Below are 21,022 nucleotides of genomic sequence, written 5' to 3' on the forward strand. Positions count from 1 at the left end.
GAGGAGGAATGATGGTCAATGAGGTAGGCAGGGGAGTAGCTAGACATTCTAGGCCCCCTGAAAGAATGTTATCTTGGCCCCCCCGCCCCCTTAGATCGCATAATTATACATATTCAAGGGACCCAGTAAAGTGCTGGACCTCCTGAATCTGTCAGGGTATCCATGCCCCACCGATGCCCCTGGAGACAAGTAAGTGCTTAGATGGAAGAGCAGAGTGGGTGAGCAAGAATATCTAAGACCTGTGACAATTTGTCAAGGTATAATAGAAAAGCGGCTACAGTCTCACAAGCTCCTTCCTTTGTTAGGGCTGTTCCAGGAGGCCTCTCCCCGCTCGACTAATGAGCCAATTCCGCTTTGCCTTTTAATCACATGCCATGATGTAATGCTTACAAATGGCAATGCCATCATCCCTTTTCATTCCTCGGGGAACCTGAAATGTACTTTCTGCTCATGTGCAGTATCATCATCTTCTCCTGTGGAGTAGTCTGTGATAGCCTCCCTCCTCCTGTCTCCTACACAGTGCAGCCAGGTCACTTACAGCACTTTGTTACAACATCTTAATTAATAAATAGATTACTAGAACATAAAGAAGTCTCACAGCTTTTGGGTACTCTTGCCCCCCCCCCCCCCCACCCTGCTTTTAAATTTGTGGCTTCTTTTCAAACCATTTGCTTGGCCTAATCAATGACAATCTAAAATATCCACCCAATGTAAGCAGATTATTTAGAGGACATGTTGGAGAGAAAACCCTGCATCAACAAGGTGTTCTTACACCCTTGAAATACCACTCTTAAGTTATGGAAAATGTTTGATAAGTGATTCTTAACCTGAGGCAGCACTTCTCTGTTGAAATTCTCTGTTTAGAACACACCAGGGCCCACTGTTATAGAATCCATACACACAATTTGGTTAAATTGCAGTAGGCATTGCTACTACTCATGTGGTATTTTCAAGAAACGCACTCAGATCTTGCCTGAGAAGATCTCCGCCTGGAAGAGCCCTGGTCTGGGATTCAGCCCTATGGCATCAGAAGAGCGCAGTCTTGTCATCACAGTCTGCCATCACAACAGTTCTATGCACACTTCAAGAGTATGTTTGATCATGCAGCAGACAGAAAGAACGTAGAGCACCAATTGTGCAAACAGTGGACCCTGGACATCACCTAGCAGCAGGTTGAACAATCCAGCCCTGTTAACCATATACTGTAGAGGATTGAACATATTACCCTTGGGCGATGTCTACAGGGAGGGAGTCATCGTGTAGAAGATATATAAATTTTTCATATAGATTCTTTTACACTTTTTGAATGACATACATTACTAATTAGAGGACTCTTTGGCTGAAGAGTCCTGACACCTGGGTTTGAAGAGCTTTAGGTAACCCCGGAAACCTGCATACACACTGGCACTTTGCAGATAAGACTGGCCACCCCTGCTGTATGGGGTAACCTGTGCACCTTCAGTTTTTCAATTATTTATGAATGAGATTATGAAAAATGGTCCCCCACTATGCCAAAATAACAGGTTTTTATCACATAATTCATTGGGTAATAGGAACATAATCCTCACACGGACACAGACAGATAGACACACAATGGAAACCTTTCCCTTCCCCTTTTACAGAGACGGACACAAGTAAAAATGTCCAAAAAAATCTTAACATTATTGTCACAAATTTTGGTCTTGCTTTAATGAAATGTCTCAAAGTTTACATGAGGGTTATTGTATGTTATAAGTAAAGGCTAATGAGTTCAGTTTCAAACAAGATTTAAAACGCTCTGATTATTTATAAAACTAACAATTTGAATAGGTTCAGAGGTCAGAGGTATTGTTCTGCTTTTGAATGCATTCATTATCTTAATCACTCAGGTCTCTTGTTCATCCTGGGTGGCCGTGAGGAATCCAGTTCCAGCCTGTTGTGGCAGAAGTCCGGGGAGAGATCCAGTTTGCCTAGCAAATGTGCAAACACTCTGATGTAACAAGGCACTGCTCAGGGCTCAACTGTTAATAATTAATGTGCCTATTACGTGTGTGTCACTAACTGTACTCTAGAGATCTCTGGTTATGCCTATTCAGGAGGCACACATAGCGAGGACAAAGTTTACAGACAGCTTGTCAATGTCAAAATCCATCCTTTGTGGTTTTCCACAGCGAGCCAAACACACCACCAAATGAACAATGGTGCTGAGAGAAAAGTCTTCCGAGAGCTGATGCCCTCCCAATCTCTTTCAATCTGAAACTCTCTTTAGAAAATTCACAAAACTGCTGTGTGTATTTGACAAATGTTCCAGATAAATGAAGTTAATATATTTTAAATGCATCGTGCATCAGAGAGAACTTAAAAACTCACAAAGAAGCTGTTCATTCAAAAACACCACAGCCCTTCAGCATCAGTAAAACTCAGTCAATATACTTTAGTCTCAAAATGCTTACTTAATTTACACATTTTTTTAAAAGACCTAAATGTGTCTATGAATAGCCTAGTTATGAATAATATGATTTTAAGATAACAATACAACAACATGACAACAACAACAACAACAATAATAATAATAATAATAATAATAATAATAATAGATACTTCATTGATTCCTAGGGGGAAATTCTCTTTTTGCCTCCCCCATTGTGCTCTCTATAGATTACAGCAAGCTGCCTGCAAAGGGCAGCCACTTCTTGTGGTGACCAGGGAGCTGGGGGTTAAGGGCCTTGCTCAAGGACCTGCAGACATGACGAGGCCAGGCCTGAACCAGGGAGCTGTTCTGATTATAGGCACTGAGCAAGACACTGCTGCCCCAGGTTTCTCCTCCTTGTTTTCTCACCAGGGAATAGAGAACTATCCACGAAAAACAAGACATGCCGTGCTCTGAAGAGGAAAACAGTTTGGGATGATTATGCAAACCATGTTACAGTATATAACTAAACAAATAATAAAAGGTAAAGCAGATTAATTTCTTTTTAGATCTGTACTTGTTAGTACTTGTTGATATGGACCTCCTATAATTTAAGTTTCTCACAATAAAGGCATTCGTGTTATGATAAAATGTTATGGACAAAAAATTCTCAGCATATAATTAAATCTGATGTAATAGAATATAACTAATTTAGGTGAATCACTGACAAAATGTTTTTTCTAGTGAATAGCAACCATAATCACCACTGCTCTGAATTACTCTTTATTGTTGAAATCTCCTTTTGCATTTTGTTATTTCAATTTCAATATCAATATTTCTCAATATTAAAATAGTTCAAAAGCGAGTAGATCCTTCATTTCGTTAGGTACCCGTGGTAAACTGCAATGACGAAAGCTATCCATTATGACAACAGCATGAAATTAATTTTCCCTCTTGAGGAATAAAGAACACAAACAATTTGTGCATACTTTCAAAGCCTTTCCTCCAGTGGGAAGAATTCCAGGCAACAACTCTCTGGCATAATCATATAAAATTTGATCCACCACCTTTTCACCACCCCATAGTTCAGTGTGAGCGGTTCAGTGAGGTAAGTTTGGTTTTTCAGTTCCATTATATGCTGTATGTCACTTGTTTGGATAACATGACATTTGCTTCATGACAGATACAGTACTGCGTAAAAGTCTTAGGCAGGCAAAAAAAATTATGTTTAAATAACTGTCATGTTGGTGTAACTATGCTGTTATGCCTAGCAAAGTGTGTCAGCTCAGCCATTTCAAAACCTCTGCTAACATAACCCTGTTATTTCCAGTAACCATACATTACACCTGTGTATTTTTTGACCTGACCACTAGCCCACCTCATATATCTATTCAATATCTCGTTCGCTTTTTTAACTAATTAAGTTAATTAATTAGGCGAGCTGGTGGCGAAATTTCATAAATACATAGAATGGTTCGGGTGCCACTGAGGAGAAGTTTGGGAACTGAAGTGATGTTCACCTAGCCATCCAAGTAGATATCAGTAACTTTCTCGAGAACAGAAGACATTTTTACTAGTTTTTATTGTGTTACTCGTAATTTTCATATGTTCTTATGTTAAATTATATTTTTTGTCCAAAGAAAATGTGCACTTACTACCCAGATAAATAGCGTTAAACGTTTCTTTTGAGTTCCTTTTGCACAATACTGTATTTTAGTTATTAGTGCAACTATGTATTAGTAATACCTATTACATATTTATGCTATTGACAGTTATAGTTACAGATGTTACAAAAAAAATAATTATAGTGAAATGACAATTTAAAATTAAAGGAACATTGATTTTTAAGAAATTATTATATTATATTCATTATGCTTAGAATACTTTAAAAAAAATGGTAAGCTACTTTTCTGGTTACAAACTGGGCCAATTCATAATTATTTACTCCACACATTAATGTTGGTAAAACATGTAAGGTCTATTGACTGATGTGCCTCTCATTTTGTTTCACTTTAGAGCTCCTGAAGCCTCCTGTAAATAATGCAGAATGAAACAGGCATTCTGGGCAATACAACTATGAACAAGGGCCTGTCAGCGACACTGAAGATATTCTTTGTAATTCCTTTCTTCATGATATTCTTCTATTGCATCGTCGTGATGCTGTACACCTTTGCATCAAACCGGCAGTTCTGGGACAGCTCACGCTATATCCTCTTTGTCTACATGCTGATCAATGACACACTACAGCTTTCCCTCTCCATGATCCTCTTCTTCTTTGTGATGGCTGACTTGCGCATCTTCTTTGCCTCATGCATCTCCCTCCTCTTCCTGTCCACTGCTACCTTCCAGAACACTCCACTCATCCTGGCCACCATGTCCCTGGAGCGCTACGTGGCCATCTTGTACCCCCTACAACAGCCCACAATGTGGCAGGCAGACCGCATCTGGGTCATCATGTTGGCCCTGTGGCTGACCAGCTGCATCCTCCCCATCGTCGACTTCTCCCTGGGCCAGCTACAGCCTGACTCGGGAACTTTCTCCAGAATGGTGCTCTGCAGATCAGGCATTCTTAACTTGTTTCCAATTCAGACGTTATTCAAAGTGGTCCTTAACAGGGTGTTCTTTGGGCTAGTGGCCATCATCATTCTGTTCACCTACATCAGGATCCTCTTTGAGACACGGCGCATGCGTCAGGACCGGGCGTCTGTCACCAAGGCGCTACAGACTGTGCTGCTGCACGGGCTCCAGCTGCTGCTCTGCATGATATCCTTTGCCCAGCCTGTGACGGAAAACCTCCTCATGATGCATGTCAGCTGGCTGCGTGAGAACATCATCTTCTTCAACTTCTTCTGCGTCATCCTTCTGCCACGCTTCCTGAGCCCCCTCATTTACGGCCTACGTGACGATATCCTGAGACGGCACATTAAGGGCGCTGTCTTCTGCTGCTCTGCTAGCGTTCACCCCATGGCAACAAGAAAACACTTCTTGAAGTGAGATTAATAAATTGTTTACATTAGTTCTGTTTCTCACAATAAAGGCATTCATGCTTCGATAAAGGTGCACAAATAATTCTCAATATGTAATTAAATCTGATTTAATTGAATATAACTAAAAGAATGGGGCGGCATGGTGGTGCAGTGGTTAGCACTGTTGCCTCACACCTCTGGGACCCGGGTTCGAGTCTCCGCCTGGGTTACATGTGTGTGGAGTTTGCATGTTCTCCCCATGTCGTCGTGGGGTTTCCTCCGGGTACTCTGGTTTCCCCTCACCGTCTTAAAACGTGCTGAGGCTAATTGGAGTTACTACATTTCCCGTAAGAGTGCATGTGTGCATGAATGGTGTGTGAGTGTGCCCTGCAATGGGCTGGCCCCCCCATCCTGGGTTGTTCCCTGCCTCGTGCCCATTGCTTCCGCGAAAGGCTGCGGACCCCCTGCAACCCAATAGGATAAGCAGTTTGGAAAATGGATGGATGGATTGATAACTAAAAGAATGTTATACCAGTTTAATTTTTGATTATATGGTGTTGAAATACACAAGGGATCAATTCTCATCCTTTCTAATCTGTGACCCATTGGCAGCTGGTGGTCTTTCAAACAGTTGAAGCACATTTTATGGAATCCTGGGTGTTGATCTGCCCTGCTGTCTAAATCTGAGTCTCTCCTTGTAAGGAAGACTATCAAACGGCTTTCCTAAAATCAGGTCAACAATATTAGCAGTGTCTGCCATTATGCACAGCTAGCTAGCAGGCTGGCTAATATCCAGCCCCCCCCCGCCCACGACCTAATTTGAAATAAACCAACAAACTTTACTAACATAATAAGACATTAACCTTACTAACGAAACAAGGGGCAAACTCAAGAATTCTCTATTTAAGTTTTTCTTTACAATATCAAAAATTGAAAATAAAATAAAAAGACCAGATTGATTGTTTAAAATGCAGTGGATAATACAATACAGTCAGAAATTAAAACATAAAGGCAGAGCCATATTAAATGATTGTGATGCTATTACACAATAATGATGTCTTTAATAATCATATGTGTGATAAAATAATATTTGCTCACCATACAATGTACAGTTATTATTACAATATACAGCAGGAATAAGTCTAATAGCTGCGTGTCTATGTGTGTTTCAGTCCTTTTAGGCTCCTTCCCATAAAATTTTTTATTGCTTAGACCTACATTACATTTCATTCATTATTTCCAAATATAATGTCATTTGTTTTATATGTCTTATATAGACTTATGGTATAAGGGCAAAAAGTTTGAGACGAAAACACCTTTAAAATAGGAAGCATTTCATTTCAGAAACCAACATTTGCTTAAACGCCTCATTAAGTCAACCTGAAAACCCTGGTATTAGGGTGGTCCAAAGAAAACTTCTTTTTTAAGATTTTCATTATTATAACATTGAATTAAGATCCACATCTGATAAGAAGATTTTGTTCAAAATTTGAAGCAACGTGGGTTAATATATAGTGGTGGCACAATGAACCTGAAAATGATTTGTCTCTAGTTTAAAAGTAGGCCTAATAAAACAAGCATTTTATTCATGGGTTCTGCAACACTTCACCATCAAACTATTTATTTCGGTTATGTTGCAAACAAAGATCATGAGAAGCTTTTAAAGCAGTGAACTGCGTGAAAATTAACATAACTAAAAAAATACAGTGAAAAATACAGTGAAGACACAGTTTTGCTAATTGTACCACTCTGTAGTTAAAACCAGAACAAACATGTGCAGCATTTTAGGCAAGTCTTTGTGATGGCAGGATAACAGACGTGGCCCTATTTTGCACTGCCGGAAAGCGGCAGAATAACAGACGTGGTCCTATTTTGCACTGCTGGAAAATGTGATGCAAAATGGTTTTGCTAGTTTCATACCAGCACATTCCTAATTTTCACATCAAGCACACATGTACGGTGTTCATTTTAGGACATCCTCAGATATCAGGAAAAAATCCATCAGACTTCAGACAAAGCGGCATCAGACATCAGACTTAACATCAAAACGCATCAGGTAACGGAAAAAATCCGTCTAGTGGAAATCAGACGCAAATGGGAGGCCAACTTCACGCTGATGACGTCACCATGTAAACAAACATTAATATCTCAGAAAGTAAAACCGCTGTTTTGTCTGAAATCTAATGGATTTTTTCCTGACACGTGATGCTTTTTGATGTTAAGTCTGATGTCTGATGCCGTTTTGCCTTAAGTCTGGTGGATTTTTTCCTAAGACCTAAGGATGTCCTAAAATGAACACCGTACGCATGTTTTCAAAGTAAATGATTCTGCGCTCATTTCCTGCTTGTTGGAGTAGTGTTTTTTAAATGAGGTGTGACTGAGCGCATTACTGGCACATTTTAAGGCAGTGATATAACATTTAATATTTCACCAAGAAAACATCAGCAGCATATTATTAAATCATATTTAAGTGGAGCGTTTTAGAAACGCGCAGGTGCTCAATACAGACACAGGTACACACTCGAAGTGTACTAATATAAATAAAGAATAAATCATATCATTACAAATCATTCAAGTTCATTATCAGAACTATGTATTCATAATAGGCTATTTGATCATTCGACAAAAATGGGTATTTAAACACACCAGGCTCAGCAGCGAGCTTCTGTTTTCCACATCTTCTGACATCATTATAGCACTTTTGGCACTGATTGGATGATCTGATGATGTCAGAAAATGAGGACACAGTTGCTGGTACCTCATCCCACGCCTACTTCATCTCAAAAGGCTTAGTTCATATACACAATTTAGCAAATTGCGGCTGGTGCATGTGTACTGCAATAATTCTCCTTCAGACCAGCAGAGGGCAGAGGTCATCTTCTGGGACTGAATGAAACTTCCACAACAATAATCAAGAGGAGAAATATCATTAGTGTTGAAGAAATATAGATGAGAAAAGATTTCCAGTCATATTGATATTTATTGTTTCAAACTGAACAAATTGAAAGGAGAAAGTTTACATACATTCCACCTGCTGGATATACTTAGTCAGTGATCTTGGACGGTTTCCGGTAGGCATAAAAATCAGTGCTGCACATGTACTGACTGCAGCCGTCTACAGCCACCTCCTGATGACAAAATTTATCACATCCCCTCATAACAGCACACGGAAAAGTAAAATATGGACTTCAGATGGAACGGTGGTGCTCCCGTAAATGATGTGCTCACTCATTTCGACTTCGTGCCTAGGCAGGTCCCCTTTCTTGGCTAATAACCGATCTGGTCTGTCAGATAAACACTCCACGATAATAGCAATCTGCCGTAGCTCAGGCCTTTTAAACTAAAGAAGCAGCAGTAACCTCTCTGGCAGGAAAGAAGCCTGAGCTGGTGCAGGAGGTATAGAGATACTGACTAGATATAGTCAGACCTGCATAAATGGGGCGAGACTTAGGTTTGCATTGCCAGTAGTAAGACAGATTTGTTCCCGGTGGATGTTGGACTCCACTGGGGCAGCCCTTTATCACCAATTTTGAAATCATTTATTGACAGAATTTCTAGGCATAGCCAAAGGGTGGCGCGAGTCCTGTTTGGTGACCTCAAGATCGCGTCTTTGCTTTTTCCAGATGATGTCGACCTGTTGGCTTCATCAGGCTGTGACCTGCACTGAGGCGGTTTACAGCTGAGTGTGAACCTAGAAAACACAAACCAGGAGGACTACACTAACACAACAAGGAAGAAAAATACAAACAGGACTGGAAGAGAACAGGACACATGATAAACATGACAGGGAAACAAATGGAAAATAAACACCATGGATTCAGAAAGCCAAAAAAGACCAAATAACAGATGTGGCTGCCCTCTGGCCAGCCTGGAACTCCTGACCAGAGGAGGACAGTCCCTAAGCTGCACACTAAGCCCACTGAGCTATGCAGCAGCCCAGTGAACAGGCAAAACAGTTTACACTGGGGCTGATAGGTCAAGAGACAAGGAGGGGGACACAAAGGACAGGGTCGGACAGCACTGACCCTGATATAGTGCAGTATCGGCAATTATGCGGACACTTGGAAAAATCCAAGAGGTGTGCATTGTTTCCTAGAACCAATGGATAAATGCACACTTTTCTAGATCGTGTTTAGTTTTAGAGCTATTAACCCATTAGTGTGTTGCACAATACAATAATGAATAACTATTACAGACAATGTTAACCTGAAAATCCAAAACATGTGCATTGTTTTTTATGTGCATTCAGTCCACTGACGAATGTACACTTCACAGGACATGCTTGTCCGATTTGATTTTAGAGCTATTAACTCATTTGTGTATTTCCCCGTTGCATATAATATGGATACAATGTAATAATTAATAATTATTTCAAACATATATAACCTGAAAATTCAATGGGTGTGCCTTGTTCTGTAGAGTCCATTTATGAACGCACGCTTCACTCTTAACACATCAGATAGTCCAGAATGCAGCGGCTAGACTGGTACTAAAAAGAGAGAGCAAATTACTCATGTCCTGGCCTCACTTCATTGGCTCCCTGTTCATTTTAGGATTCAGTTTAAGATCTCATTTTCTTTACTGCTTTTGCTTTTCCTCAAAAGGGCTAAGCTGTCGATCAGCTGGCATCTGACAGATCTGGCAGAAAGCAGATCATGACAATTTGCTGTACTGTGAATCGGAAGTTCGGTTTTGTTTAGAGCCCTCCCACTAAGTTTGATGAGCGTCTTTGACAGATAATTTAAATGGTTGCTGGCATCATTTAAATTATTGTTTAAATAATCATCTAAATGACATAAATAATCATCTAAATGACAATTTAAATTCTAGTTTAAATAACAAATTTAATGACATATTTATTTATTGAATATTGTCACAAAACACCCTACCAGCTTAAGTCTTGGAGTCATGTTTAAGTATTTCATGATTGCATGTATATCTTACTTCAGGAATTACAGAATAAGGGAAATAGTTCTTAGCATGGAATTGGGTACGAATTTCTCATTTTGCAATGACAGATAGGTGATATCCTGTACCACTGCCCTGTGACTCTTTCTTCCAGCAGGAAATCTAGTAAGAATTAAAACTTGGATTATTCAAATGACTAATATTTCACTTTGATGGAACATAAATTTTGAAGTGGCGATATCCAGAACACCATACATCAGAAATATCAGGAACTGAATGGAATTTTTAATGCACATCCGTAGGCTTCTGTCTGTCTTTCTGTTTTTAAAATTTTCGTTGAGCATAGCTCAGCTTGCATTCTCCTATGGAATTTCCAGTTAAGTGAGATCAGATCATATGCAGAATACAGAGTAGGCTATCTGCTTTTGTTATTCCTCATGGTTTATACTGAAGGGTTAATTGTGTCACATACGTGACACTGTGGGCTGCTTAAATCCCACCTTCTAATTTTTAATTTAACAAAGATTAAAAGTGGAACTTATAACTTATAACTCTCAAACATTTATGTGTACTGATTTTTTATGATTTCCTGAAGCAATAGTTATGACCCTAAATAGGACAACTGGTTACAGAAAATGGATTAGATACAACTTCTGCAATGTTGTCAACTTCAGCCTTTTACAGTATATGACAGGAGTGCAGTTGGTCAACAGGCACCATACTTTCTAGCACTAGCTATATATGACTATAGAAAAATATAGATTAACCTTTTCTGACTAATTATTCATTCATCTAGAATCGTGTAGACACATAAAGCAGTTTTATTTGGATAATAATGGGTAATTTGATTCTGAATAGAATATCTAGTTAGACAAAATGGCATCTATATATTAACCTTTACTGCATCCGGCACAAAACAAGTGGTATTTATTTGAAAACTCATTATCTAGAACTTTTATTGTAACTTGCATAAGCACTAAAACCCACAGACACCACGTTCATTTTGCATTTGTGTTATGTAAGACAACAATGATGCAACTATTCCCATGGCTCAAAAATCTCAAGATGATACAGTTGAACTACATGTTTAGCTCCAATATATAAAGGGATGGTAGATGCAATGTTGTCAATGAATATTGTGCATTCAATAGCCATATGCTTTAAAAGGTAAATTAACATTTGAACTCTTTAACAGGGATAATTCATTTGCAAGTTTGATGTTTTTCCTAATATTTGAAAAGCATGTAAAAACATGGATACAGATGAGGTTTGTCATAAAAGTAATTTAAATGTTAATTTTCTTGTTGTTATTCATACATTCATAATACCTTTGTTATTAAAATATGAATATTGATTAATCGTTTTTGTATAATAGATGTAATAAAGTGCAATAAGAATATTTGTATCTGTATTAGAATTATCTGAATATTTGTATTTTACTGTATTTGATGAAAGTGTATCCAAAAAGAGCCTGCATGCTTATTCAAATGTATAATTCTTTCCTCTTTTTATTTTAGGAACGACAAAATGGAAATAAACATCACAGAAAACACGAGCATTTCCAGCTCTATACTGATTTTTTACTCATCACTAAATAATAAGATGGTGGTAGTGCAGGGCTTGATAGGAGTTTTACTTTGTGTCAACTCTCTCATGATATTTACTTTTATCAGGCAGGAGGCATTTCGAACTGACACACGGTACATTTTATTTGCACAGATGCTGTTCCTGGACTCCACTTTGATGGTGATGACAGACTTGGCTGTTGTTGGTGCTTATTTCCAGTATGCATTTGCCAGCATTCTGTGTGTTATACTTTGTGTGTTCATGGATGGGTTCACTTATGGCACACCCCTTACCCTAGTAGTCATGTGCCTGGAGCGATATGTGGCCATCTGCCTGCCTCTAAGACATGCCGACATCTCCAACCCTAAAACCAGGCTGATAGGTCTTCTCCTAGTGTGGCTGTTCAGCTTCGTACCTTCATTAACTGAATTATTTGCATTACTATCTGAGGCTCCATTCCGCTTTTGGTACTCCTCGGTTGTCTGCAATTTCGACGTCATGAACGTAAGCAGTTGGCACACCCTCCTAAGAACAGGAATATCTCAGCTGTATTTTCTGGTTTTGTCTGCCATCACTACTTTTACCTACATCAAAATAGTGGTGGCTGCTAGACTGGCCTCCGCTGACAGTAAGAAGTCTGCCTCTAAATGTCTCAGAACTGTCATTCTTCATGCCTTCCAGCTGGTTCTTTGTTTCATCCAGTTCTGGTGTCCGTTTATTGAATCAGCTGTCATGAACATTGATATAACGCTATTTGTGAATGTCAGATACTCCAACTTTGTCTTGTTTTTGATCTTGCCACGCTGCCTGAGCTCTCTTATTTACGGACTAAGAGATAAAAAGTTTTTCTTGGCTTTAAAATACAATTTCTTTTTTGGGATGAATAAAAATATCTACCCAGTTCTTGATGAGGGAACCTCCAAATCTAATGCAAATACTTGTACATAACCAATATGTTTACTTATTTAACTTTTATTCAAAGTACAGTACAGTTGAAAAAACAGGGTCAGGATCTGGTCAAATGCAATATTTCTATATTTCTGATGGGCGGCAACCCATCACAGGGCAGCGATCTTACGTCTCCACGTATTCCATTTTCTGTAACCACTTAACCTATTCAGGGTTGTTTTTTAGATATGTTGGGTGCCACACACTCCAGCTTCATGTAAGTGCATAAATAGATAATGGTTTAAGTGCCTACTAAGCCACCTTGCCGCTCCTTATGTTTACATACTGTATATGCAATGATATACTCAGACTACATGTTATTCTAACATTAAATCTGACAATATTATTTCTAGGTGAGAGATTTTGAAGAGAAAAAAAACATCTCTAAATTCTCAAAAGGTGGTACTTATTCTGTGAAAATAACTTCTTGGTCAGTCGCTGCCCTCTAAGTATAAGTAAAATTGTATAAATATGACCAGTTGCTGAAAAGTACAGTGAGCAGTATGTTCTGCTGGCACAGTATGTTATGTATCATTATCCATAAAGCATGAGATCGAATAATAAATATCATAAAGAAAAATCTGTGGTTTTACATGCAAAACTATAAATATGAAAAATATGAATTTAAAAATACATTTTCACTGACATGTAAAAATATACTTAAAAATCTTGCCTTTTTTTTTTAAATGCATCCGCCTTTCTTGTAAATTAAAAAACAAGTCTTAACATTTAACTAAGAGCTATGGTGAGCTGCAAAATACCACTTAATGCCTTCCATTTTTTATTTACTGTAATGAAATCAAAGAGCTCTTGTCTTGTAGGAAAGGCTGAAACACTCCACTGTAATATTTCTCTACACAGGTATTAAGTGTTAATAATTAATATGCCTGTTCTGTGTATGCATTTAATTGTACTCTAGGGAGTTTTGTTTATTTCTCTTCAGAAGACACAGGGAAGATAGACTTTACTCTGCAAGCTATCAAAACTATAGTTTTTTTTCCCATAATAAGCTGAAAATACCAGGAAAAGCCTATTGAGTGACCTGGGACCTGTACTACGAAGCAGGGTTACTGGCTTATGGGGGTAACTTGTCAGATTTAAGGTAGTCTGGACAAAATGTAAGTAAACAAATATGAAGTCCATTTAAGTCCACAGTTTAAATGGACTTCATATTTGTTTACTTACATTTTGTCCAGACTACCTTAAATCCGACAAGTTACCCCGATAAGCCAGTAACCCCGCTTCGTAGTACAGGCTACCAATTTGTCCTCCTCTCTAATAAAGCAGAAATGGTAATTGCAAGTTCTTTGTTGCTGAAATATGAGCAATATATTAAAAGTCAACTTTTTCTAACAGTTTGTTTAAGAAAAAATCCAAAATGCACTGATGCCCCTCATCTGGACTGCTTTCCAGTACAACTGTATACTTACAAACAGTTTTTTATTTAACTTGCTAAGTTCAGGATACCACAATATTTTTAAAGTGACTTAACCTCAAGGAGCAGTATGGGGACTCAGATAGTGGCACTGGTGCCTCATACCACTAGTGATGGGCAGCTGAATCCTACCACTGCTCTGTGAGTGTCGGTACAGTGTGCACTTTGTATACCCTCCCCACGCTGTGCAGGTTTCCTCCTCTAGCCTGAAGACATGCCAGCCTACTAACTGCCCATCTACACTTCCATAGTGTGCACTTCTGTGTCTCCTGTATATGGACTGGCAACATGTCCAAAGTGCTGCCAGAGAGGAAACATTTGCAAAAAACTGTATTCTGCCATATCTTTAATTTAAAACATGTACAGTGGCGCAGTGGTTCTCGCCAGATAAGACTGGCCCTCGTGTGTGCGGGGTTTCACTGCAACTCCCTAATTAGATTACTATTTAGAGGACGGATTGGCTGAACAGTCTCCACACCTGGGTTTGAACAGCTTTAGGTAACCCTGGAAACCTGCATACACATCAGCACTTTGCAGATAAGACTGGCCAGCCCTGCTGCATGATACCTTTAATGCAATACTTATTTGGTACAAAGTTACCTAATTGAATGCAGCAATATATTAGAGTTCTGATCAATGCTTCGTTTATGGTAACTATCCACAGGTTAAATTATCATGGGAATTGTTTTGGAACTTCAATGTATCTGATTAAATGTATTTTTGTGTTTTCCTCTGTTTTACAAAAAACGCAATGAAAGGAAAACTTATATGTGCTGCTTTATTGTTAGCTATTTGTCAGAACCTTACCCAGTATGCAAGTTCAAGGGCAGAATGCTAGGGGATGTACAAGCCTTCATGTATGTCTTGTTCCAGTGGTAGAGCTAAATGAATATTTTTAATTAAACTTAGGACAGAACAAATGTTATACCCTGGATGAATAGATACACTTCAAGATCTTTAATCTCATGAATTGTGTTGTATCATTGTGGTATAAAGTAGTATATTTTAAGACACAGGTTATGCCTTACGGTTTAGCTAATAGCCCGTAAATCTTTCAGGCTTTCATGTAGACAGTGTTCCGTGACATGGTTAACCGGTTCTTTATAGTTTATATAGATAACATTCTAATGTTGCAACCATCCAGAGTTGCAACGCTTTCTGGGGTTTGCTAATTTCTATCGGAATCTCAATTACACTAGACCCCGGAGGCGGAGGCAGCATTTCTTAGTTTAAAACAAGGCTTCTCCGCACAATTCCCTCACAACAACTCATCTTAAATTTGAGGGGCCATTCTTTGCAGTGTAGTCAGTTTATGATGGAAATTAGAATTTTGCCTAAATTTAAGGAAATTATACTTGCCTTGATTTCAGTTTTTTTAAGTGTAGTCATCCCATTGTAATTGAAACGGCAATCATCAGTGTTGTCTTTTGTCGGCAATCACTTTTAACAGAAAGATGCCCCGTCAGAAGCGGAGATGCCCGTTGTGTCAGGTGAGGTACCTGAATGTTTGCATCCACCTCAGGGATGTCCACAAAGTTGGCTCCAAGATGGAGCACAAGTTCCTCGTCACCTCAGTGATGGGCAGGTATTCTAGCCCGATGGACTGCCAAGTATGTGGCTGCATGGGGCAAAAGTTGTCAAGGATCGACAGGCACCTGCTGGTGACCCACCGGTTGGAGGGCGAGGAACTGGCTCGTCAGGTAATGAATTCTATTCGATTACATTTTGCATCGTGCATTCTTGTAACTTGACATTGTCTCAAAGTACTCTGCATCATCCCTCCTCAAAATGCAGATACAGCTCTGCAAAGGAGTTGATGCGAGAAGCGCTCTGCGCAAGGAGAGACAGAAGGCGAAGGACATGGTCATCGAGGTGGCAGAGCTGACGAAGACAGTGGAGGAAATTAAGAAGCGCCTTGATCAGTTAGGGGGAGAACGGCAGAGGATCACCCCAGGTCGCTGTTGACAGGTAAGAACTATCACAATTTTCATGACATGTCATGACATCACATTCACTCACATTCATTTAAATGTCTCATTTATTTCAGAAGAAGTTCTGCCAAAGTTGAAGGCCAGCCTCTACTATGTCGGGGCATCGAAAAAGTCCCTGGAGAACAGAAGGTAAGAACTGGCTTACACCACTAACTTTGTCCAATACATGTGGGATCACCCAGACAGCCCAGTCCCAGTGCACCTGAAGTTCCTCAACAATCCTGCCAGGATAAACAATTGGGTGGAAGACCTGCACACCCTATATAAAGTCACAACGTGCAAGAAGTACGTCATGGTGATCCAAAAGTTCTTCCAGTTCCTGACGGATAAGAAATTCCAGTGCATCAAACTGGACAACAAATTCCTGTGCGGCATCCAGCAGCACTTGTAGTGCCAATGGAGAACACTGTCAAAAAAGATTGTGGGGCACAGGCAGGAGGTGAAGCTAAAGAAGAAGAGGAGCATGCCAGCTCACCATCATTTGGCTACTCCGGCCACAGAGCTGGAGAACCGAATTCCTGAGTGTCTAGGTAAGTCAGGGTTAGGTAAGCTATTCAATCTACTTTTGAATGTCACACTCAGGTTTTGTATTTTCCTCACAGTTCTTCTACAGAAGCAGCCCGAAGATATCAAGCTCAGAAACAGCTGCATCAGGTATATGAGTACCTACCTCTTTGTGACCATCGGGCATTGCAGGAACGTCGTGACAAACCTCAGCATGAAGGAATTTCATGCGTGTGAGGTAGAAGATGGCAAGTCGGTGATCAGCGTGAGTATCTGAAAATGTGTCGGAGATGTACGGACATCGCGTTCGTGTCATGCGCAAACGCCTGGCACATAAAGTGGCTAGGTCAGTTAGGGATGCTATGGACGATGCTCTGCCCCCGCGGTTCCTGTGCCGGTGGACGATGCTCTGACTGTTCCTGCTCAGTCCCCTGAGGTTCCTGCTCTTGATCCCTTGCCTCTGTCTCCAGTCCCCCTGGCTCCGGATCCCATACCTCTGGCTCCAATACCCCCGGCTCCTGATCCCATACCTCTGGCTCCAGTCCCCCTGGCTCCTGATCATGTGCCTCTGGCTCCTGTCCCCCCAGCTCCTGATCACGTGCCTCTGGCTCCTGTCCCCCTGACTCAAGATCCCATGCTTCTACCTCCAGTCCCCCCTGGTTCCGGATCCTGACCCTGCTCCCGCAACACCAGCTCCCATGAACCCAGTCCCTGTTCCCGAGGAGGTCCCGGACTACCCGACCACTGCTCCTTTGCCCTTGGGGGAGGAGGAGATTGAATGGGACCCCTCGGGGATTTCCCTGATGGCCCCACTGGACCACCACCACAGCAGGGCAGATCCCGGCCAGATCTCTGCCTCCTGGTCTCCTGGAAAGGGAGGGGACACCTGCGCCAGGGTCGGGTCCCGCCCACCCCACCCTCTGGCTCACCTTCAGTCCCTGTGGCTCTGGATCGGCGGTCGCCTGCGGACCGTCCGGCTCCGGGCCTGCAGTCACCTGCGGTTACACTGGCTCCTGGTGGACAGTTGCCTGTGGATTCCCCGGCGGTGTCTCGTCAGTCGACTGTGGTCCCTCCCTCGATGCTTCATTGGTCGCCTGTGGATCCCCCGCCTCCAGCTCGTCGGTCGCCCGTGCCTTTACAGGCTGTAGCAATGCCATCACCTGTCGCGGCTTCTGCTTCCTCCTCCCCTCCGCCTCCTTCCTCACCTCCTCTGTCGGTCCCTCCATCTCCCTCCTCGTTCCCTTCAAAGTCCCCTTCAGCTCTGGTCTCCCAGTCACCGAGGGTCCTGTTGGCTCCTGCCTCCCGATCGCCTGCTGCCCCTGCGGCTCTGGCCTCTCCCCCGGGTGTTCCCTCAGGTTCCCTATCTTCCCCCGCCCTGTGCCGCCTTGCCCCCTGTGTCTGCTCCTCGTCCTCTGTTTCTACTGTGTTCACATCTGGTCCCTCTGTTCCTCCTGTTGGTATTCCCCCTGTATCTCCTTTCTTAGTGCCCCTGTGCGTGTTCGCTTTCCCTGTGGTTTGTGAGTGGTTGTCTAGCTTGTTGTCCCTGTGCCTGTTCTGCATGTCAGTCCTGTTCCCGGTGCCCCGTTGATGTTTTTGGGTTTGTTTCCCCAGGTTCTGTGTGGTTCCCGGTCTCATCTGCCGCACTATATAAAAGCAGTCCATTTACCATTTACCAAGTCTTATTATGTAGTACTTCCTGCTTTTGCCTGTTCCATGTCCCAGCTCCTTTTTCCCATTAAATCCCATTTTCCCCAATCTGTCATGTTCTCCTGCTTCCCCGTTCCATGCACCCAGATACATCACGACAACAATTAACCCTGAGCTTTGCTTCTGAACAAATCTTCCGGCAGTGATTCAGACCCAAATTCAGCCTTGTTTCTATTACAAATTGCCAGCAGATTCCCAGATATTATTGAAAGCTTGCAGTATGATGTTACTGACCTTCTTGTTGATTTTAAGAATCAGATGAATGATGAGTTGAAGGCGATTGTGATGCGTGGCTCCTACCGGAAAGTACTTAATAAAAAATACTGCATTGTACTGTTAAATCTTACAGTAGCCCGCTGTTGATAATCGGTCTGATTTCTGGCTCCAAAAAAGCCAATTTACAGTATATAAGCATATTTTTGAAAAACAGTTTGTTACTGTTACAATTTAGCTGTATTGTTACAACAATTTTTTACAGTGTGGATGCTGAAGTGTGTGTAGCGGAATTTGTGAATATGATTTATAGTAAAATCTCGGATTGTGAGCATAATTCGTTCTGGTAAAATACTTGTAATCCAAAGCAATTTTTCCCATTAGAAATAATGGAAACTCAGATGATTCGTTCTACAACCCCAAAAATATTCATCCATCTATCCATCCATTTTCCAAACCTCTCATCCTACTGGGTTGCAGGGGGGTCCGGAGCCTATTCCGGAAGCAATGGGCACGAGGCAAGGAACAACCCAGGATGGGGAGCCAGCCCATCACAGGGCACACTCACACACCATTCACTCACACATGCATACCTATGGGCAATTTAGTAACTCCAATTAGCCTCAGCATGTCTTTGAACTGTGGGGGGGAAACCGGAGTACCCAGAGGAAATGTGAAATGTGACATTGCATTGCCATTAAATGGATTCATTATTCGCAATGGTAAGCCTTATTCAGGTGGTGCTTTTCTACAAAATTTTGACTATATGAGTGAGGCACGCTGACTGAGACCGAGCATGGGAAACAACTACCCATGATCTCGCAGCGAGACAGAGAGAGAGAATTGGCTCAGTCGTGATCACGAAACGCTCCGCTTACAAAGCGGAATACATAATACTCTTATTGCAAGACCTCGCTTGTTTATCAAGTTAAAATTTATTTTAAAACTTTTGCTTATCTTGCAAAAAACTCGCAGACTAAGTTACTCGCAATCCAAGGTTTTACTGTAATTTAGATTTCCTATGTGTTTATTGCTAACCACATAATAATGTAAATTATAATAACATAAAAGTGCAATATTCCCCAACACAGTCCTCTGGGACTTCCAGACAGCCTAGTTCTCTCCCAGCTTCCAACAGACCCTCACCAGGTATTTGGTGTTCTTCAGTGGCTGCAAAAAAAGACATTTAAATTTAAGAGCATAATAACGTCCAATAGAGTAAGTGTAGTAGGACGTGGGAGGGCTAAGGGGCAGCTGCCCCCAGTAAGTTTAGCTATATCACCCCAAATACACCCCCGTACTGTGAAACCCCTCCTCCCTCGTTAGAGTTGTTACAAAAGTGTTCCATTGCCATTCATTCTACTATTATGCTATGAGTGAAACCTCACACCCCCTTTACGCTGCAGACGGCGTTAGCAATCTTTACTGTCCTGGCCTTTGGGTACGGGTTCTTCTTCCTCATTATCATCCCCTTGGTCATCGTCCTCATCCTCCTCCTCGTAGGAAGACTCTTCCTGCTTTACAGAAGGATGCGGCATTGGATCCATTGCCCCCCCTTCTGCAGCAGTGGCAGAGGGCTCAACTCTTCCTGGAGGAGGAGGGACCTGGGCAGGAGGGCGAGGTGCAGGTGGCAGCCGTGGACGAGGGGACACTTCAGGCAGGACCGGATACAGGAGATCTGCATTAGGCTTTTTCCTCTTCTCATCATCAGCATTAGCAACAGGTGGAGAAACAGCAGCAGTTGGATCGCCCCCCCTTTCCTCTCTGCTAACCATTACATGACTTTCCTTATCAGTCAGCTGCTCTTTAGGTTTCCTAGCTCTCATCAAGGCCACAGACTTCCACCGAAAATAATATTCTGGCTTGTACATGCCCGTACTACAACAACCATTCCCTCTCCTTTCCAACGTTTCACAACATCCTATCTCTAATATGTTTAGAGTGCCCACCTTTGGCCATCTACCCCGAGTCTGACGATGCCAATTTCTACAAGCCTTCTTTAGTCTCAGGCCAGTCACCTGTTCCATTATCTGCCGTGGCGATGGTTTCCCCTTATCCCCTTTTTTTTACATTTCCTCATTATCTCCCCCTCGAGCTCTGAGTCTCTTTCATGAGGGTGAAAATGTTTGCAAGGTAGCTGCCATCTGTACAAAGCACGCAACTGCTGGGTGACCACTAAACTAAACAAGACACCTTGTTACTGGGTGACGAAAGAATCATAAAGTAACATAGTTCTAAACATTAGGTGTTCTATCCCAGCATATCTCAGATCCAACACATGATTCCACAGACACTTTTGTGCTATATTTGGCCACAGAGCTATTCCATTATTCCATTTACTTTTGACACCTGCTTGCAACAGTGTGGTGCAAAATCAATTCCATGTATAAATTTA

At 41.4% G+C, this 21,022-nt stretch overlaps 2 protein-coding genes across 3 annotated transcripts; both read left to right on the forward strand.

The window, feature by feature from the left end:
• Window positions 1-3,364: 3,364 nt before the first annotated feature.
• Window positions 3,365-6,545, forward strand: or95a1 (odorant receptor, family 95, subfamily A, member 1). Its single transcript, XM_048980905.1, has 2 exons — window positions 3,365-3,497; window positions 4,406-6,545. The coding sequence occupies exon 2, from the start codon at window positions 4,430-4,432 to the stop codon at window positions 5,381-5,383; it is 954 nt and encodes a 317-aa protein (XP_048836862.1). The 5' UTR covers window positions 3,365-3,497; window positions 4,406-4,429; the 3' UTR covers window positions 5,384-6,545.
• A 4,849-nt stretch (window positions 6,546-11,394) lies between these two features.
• On the forward strand, window positions 11,395-12,868 carry LOC125711696 (odorant receptor 131-2-like). Of its 2 annotated transcripts, none has more exons than XM_048980902.1 (2): window positions 11,395-11,430; window positions 11,781-12,868. In XM_048980902.1, exon 2 carries the CDS (start codon window positions 11,791-11,793, stop codon window positions 12,775-12,777), a length of 987 nt encoding a protein of 328 aa, XP_048836859.1. In that variant the 5' UTR covers window positions 11,395-11,430; window positions 11,781-11,790; the 3' UTR covers window positions 12,778-12,868. The 2 variants fall into 2 exon arrangements, with proteins under 2 accessions (XP_048836859.1, XP_048836858.1); XM_048980901.1 differs by having other exon boundaries at window positions 11,397-11,530.
• The last annotated feature ends 8,154 nt before the right edge of the window (window positions 12,869-21,022 follow it).

The sequence above is a fragment of the Brienomyrus brachyistius genome, chromosome 17 (genome assembly GCF_023856365.1).
Source record: "Brienomyrus brachyistius isolate T26 chromosome 17, BBRACH_0.4, whole genome shotgun sequence".
NCBI classification, from domain to species: domain Eukaryota; kingdom Metazoa; phylum Chordata; class Actinopteri; order Osteoglossiformes; family Mormyridae; genus Brienomyrus; species Brienomyrus brachyistius.

Bases quoted from the DNA above. Each gene is read 5' to 3' on its own strand.
- or95a1 (XM_048980905.1), top strand. From the start codon at position 4,430: ATGCAGAATGAAACAGGCATTCTGGGCAATACAACTATGAACAAGGGC.
- LOC125711696 (XM_048980901.1), top strand. From the start codon at position 11,481: ATGTTTTTCCTAATATTTGAAAAGCATGTAAAAACATGGATACAGATG. The intron at 11,531-11,780 runs GTTTGTCATAAA...TTTTTATTTTAG, and splicing joins AAAACATGGATACAGATGAG to GAACGACAAAATGGAAATAA.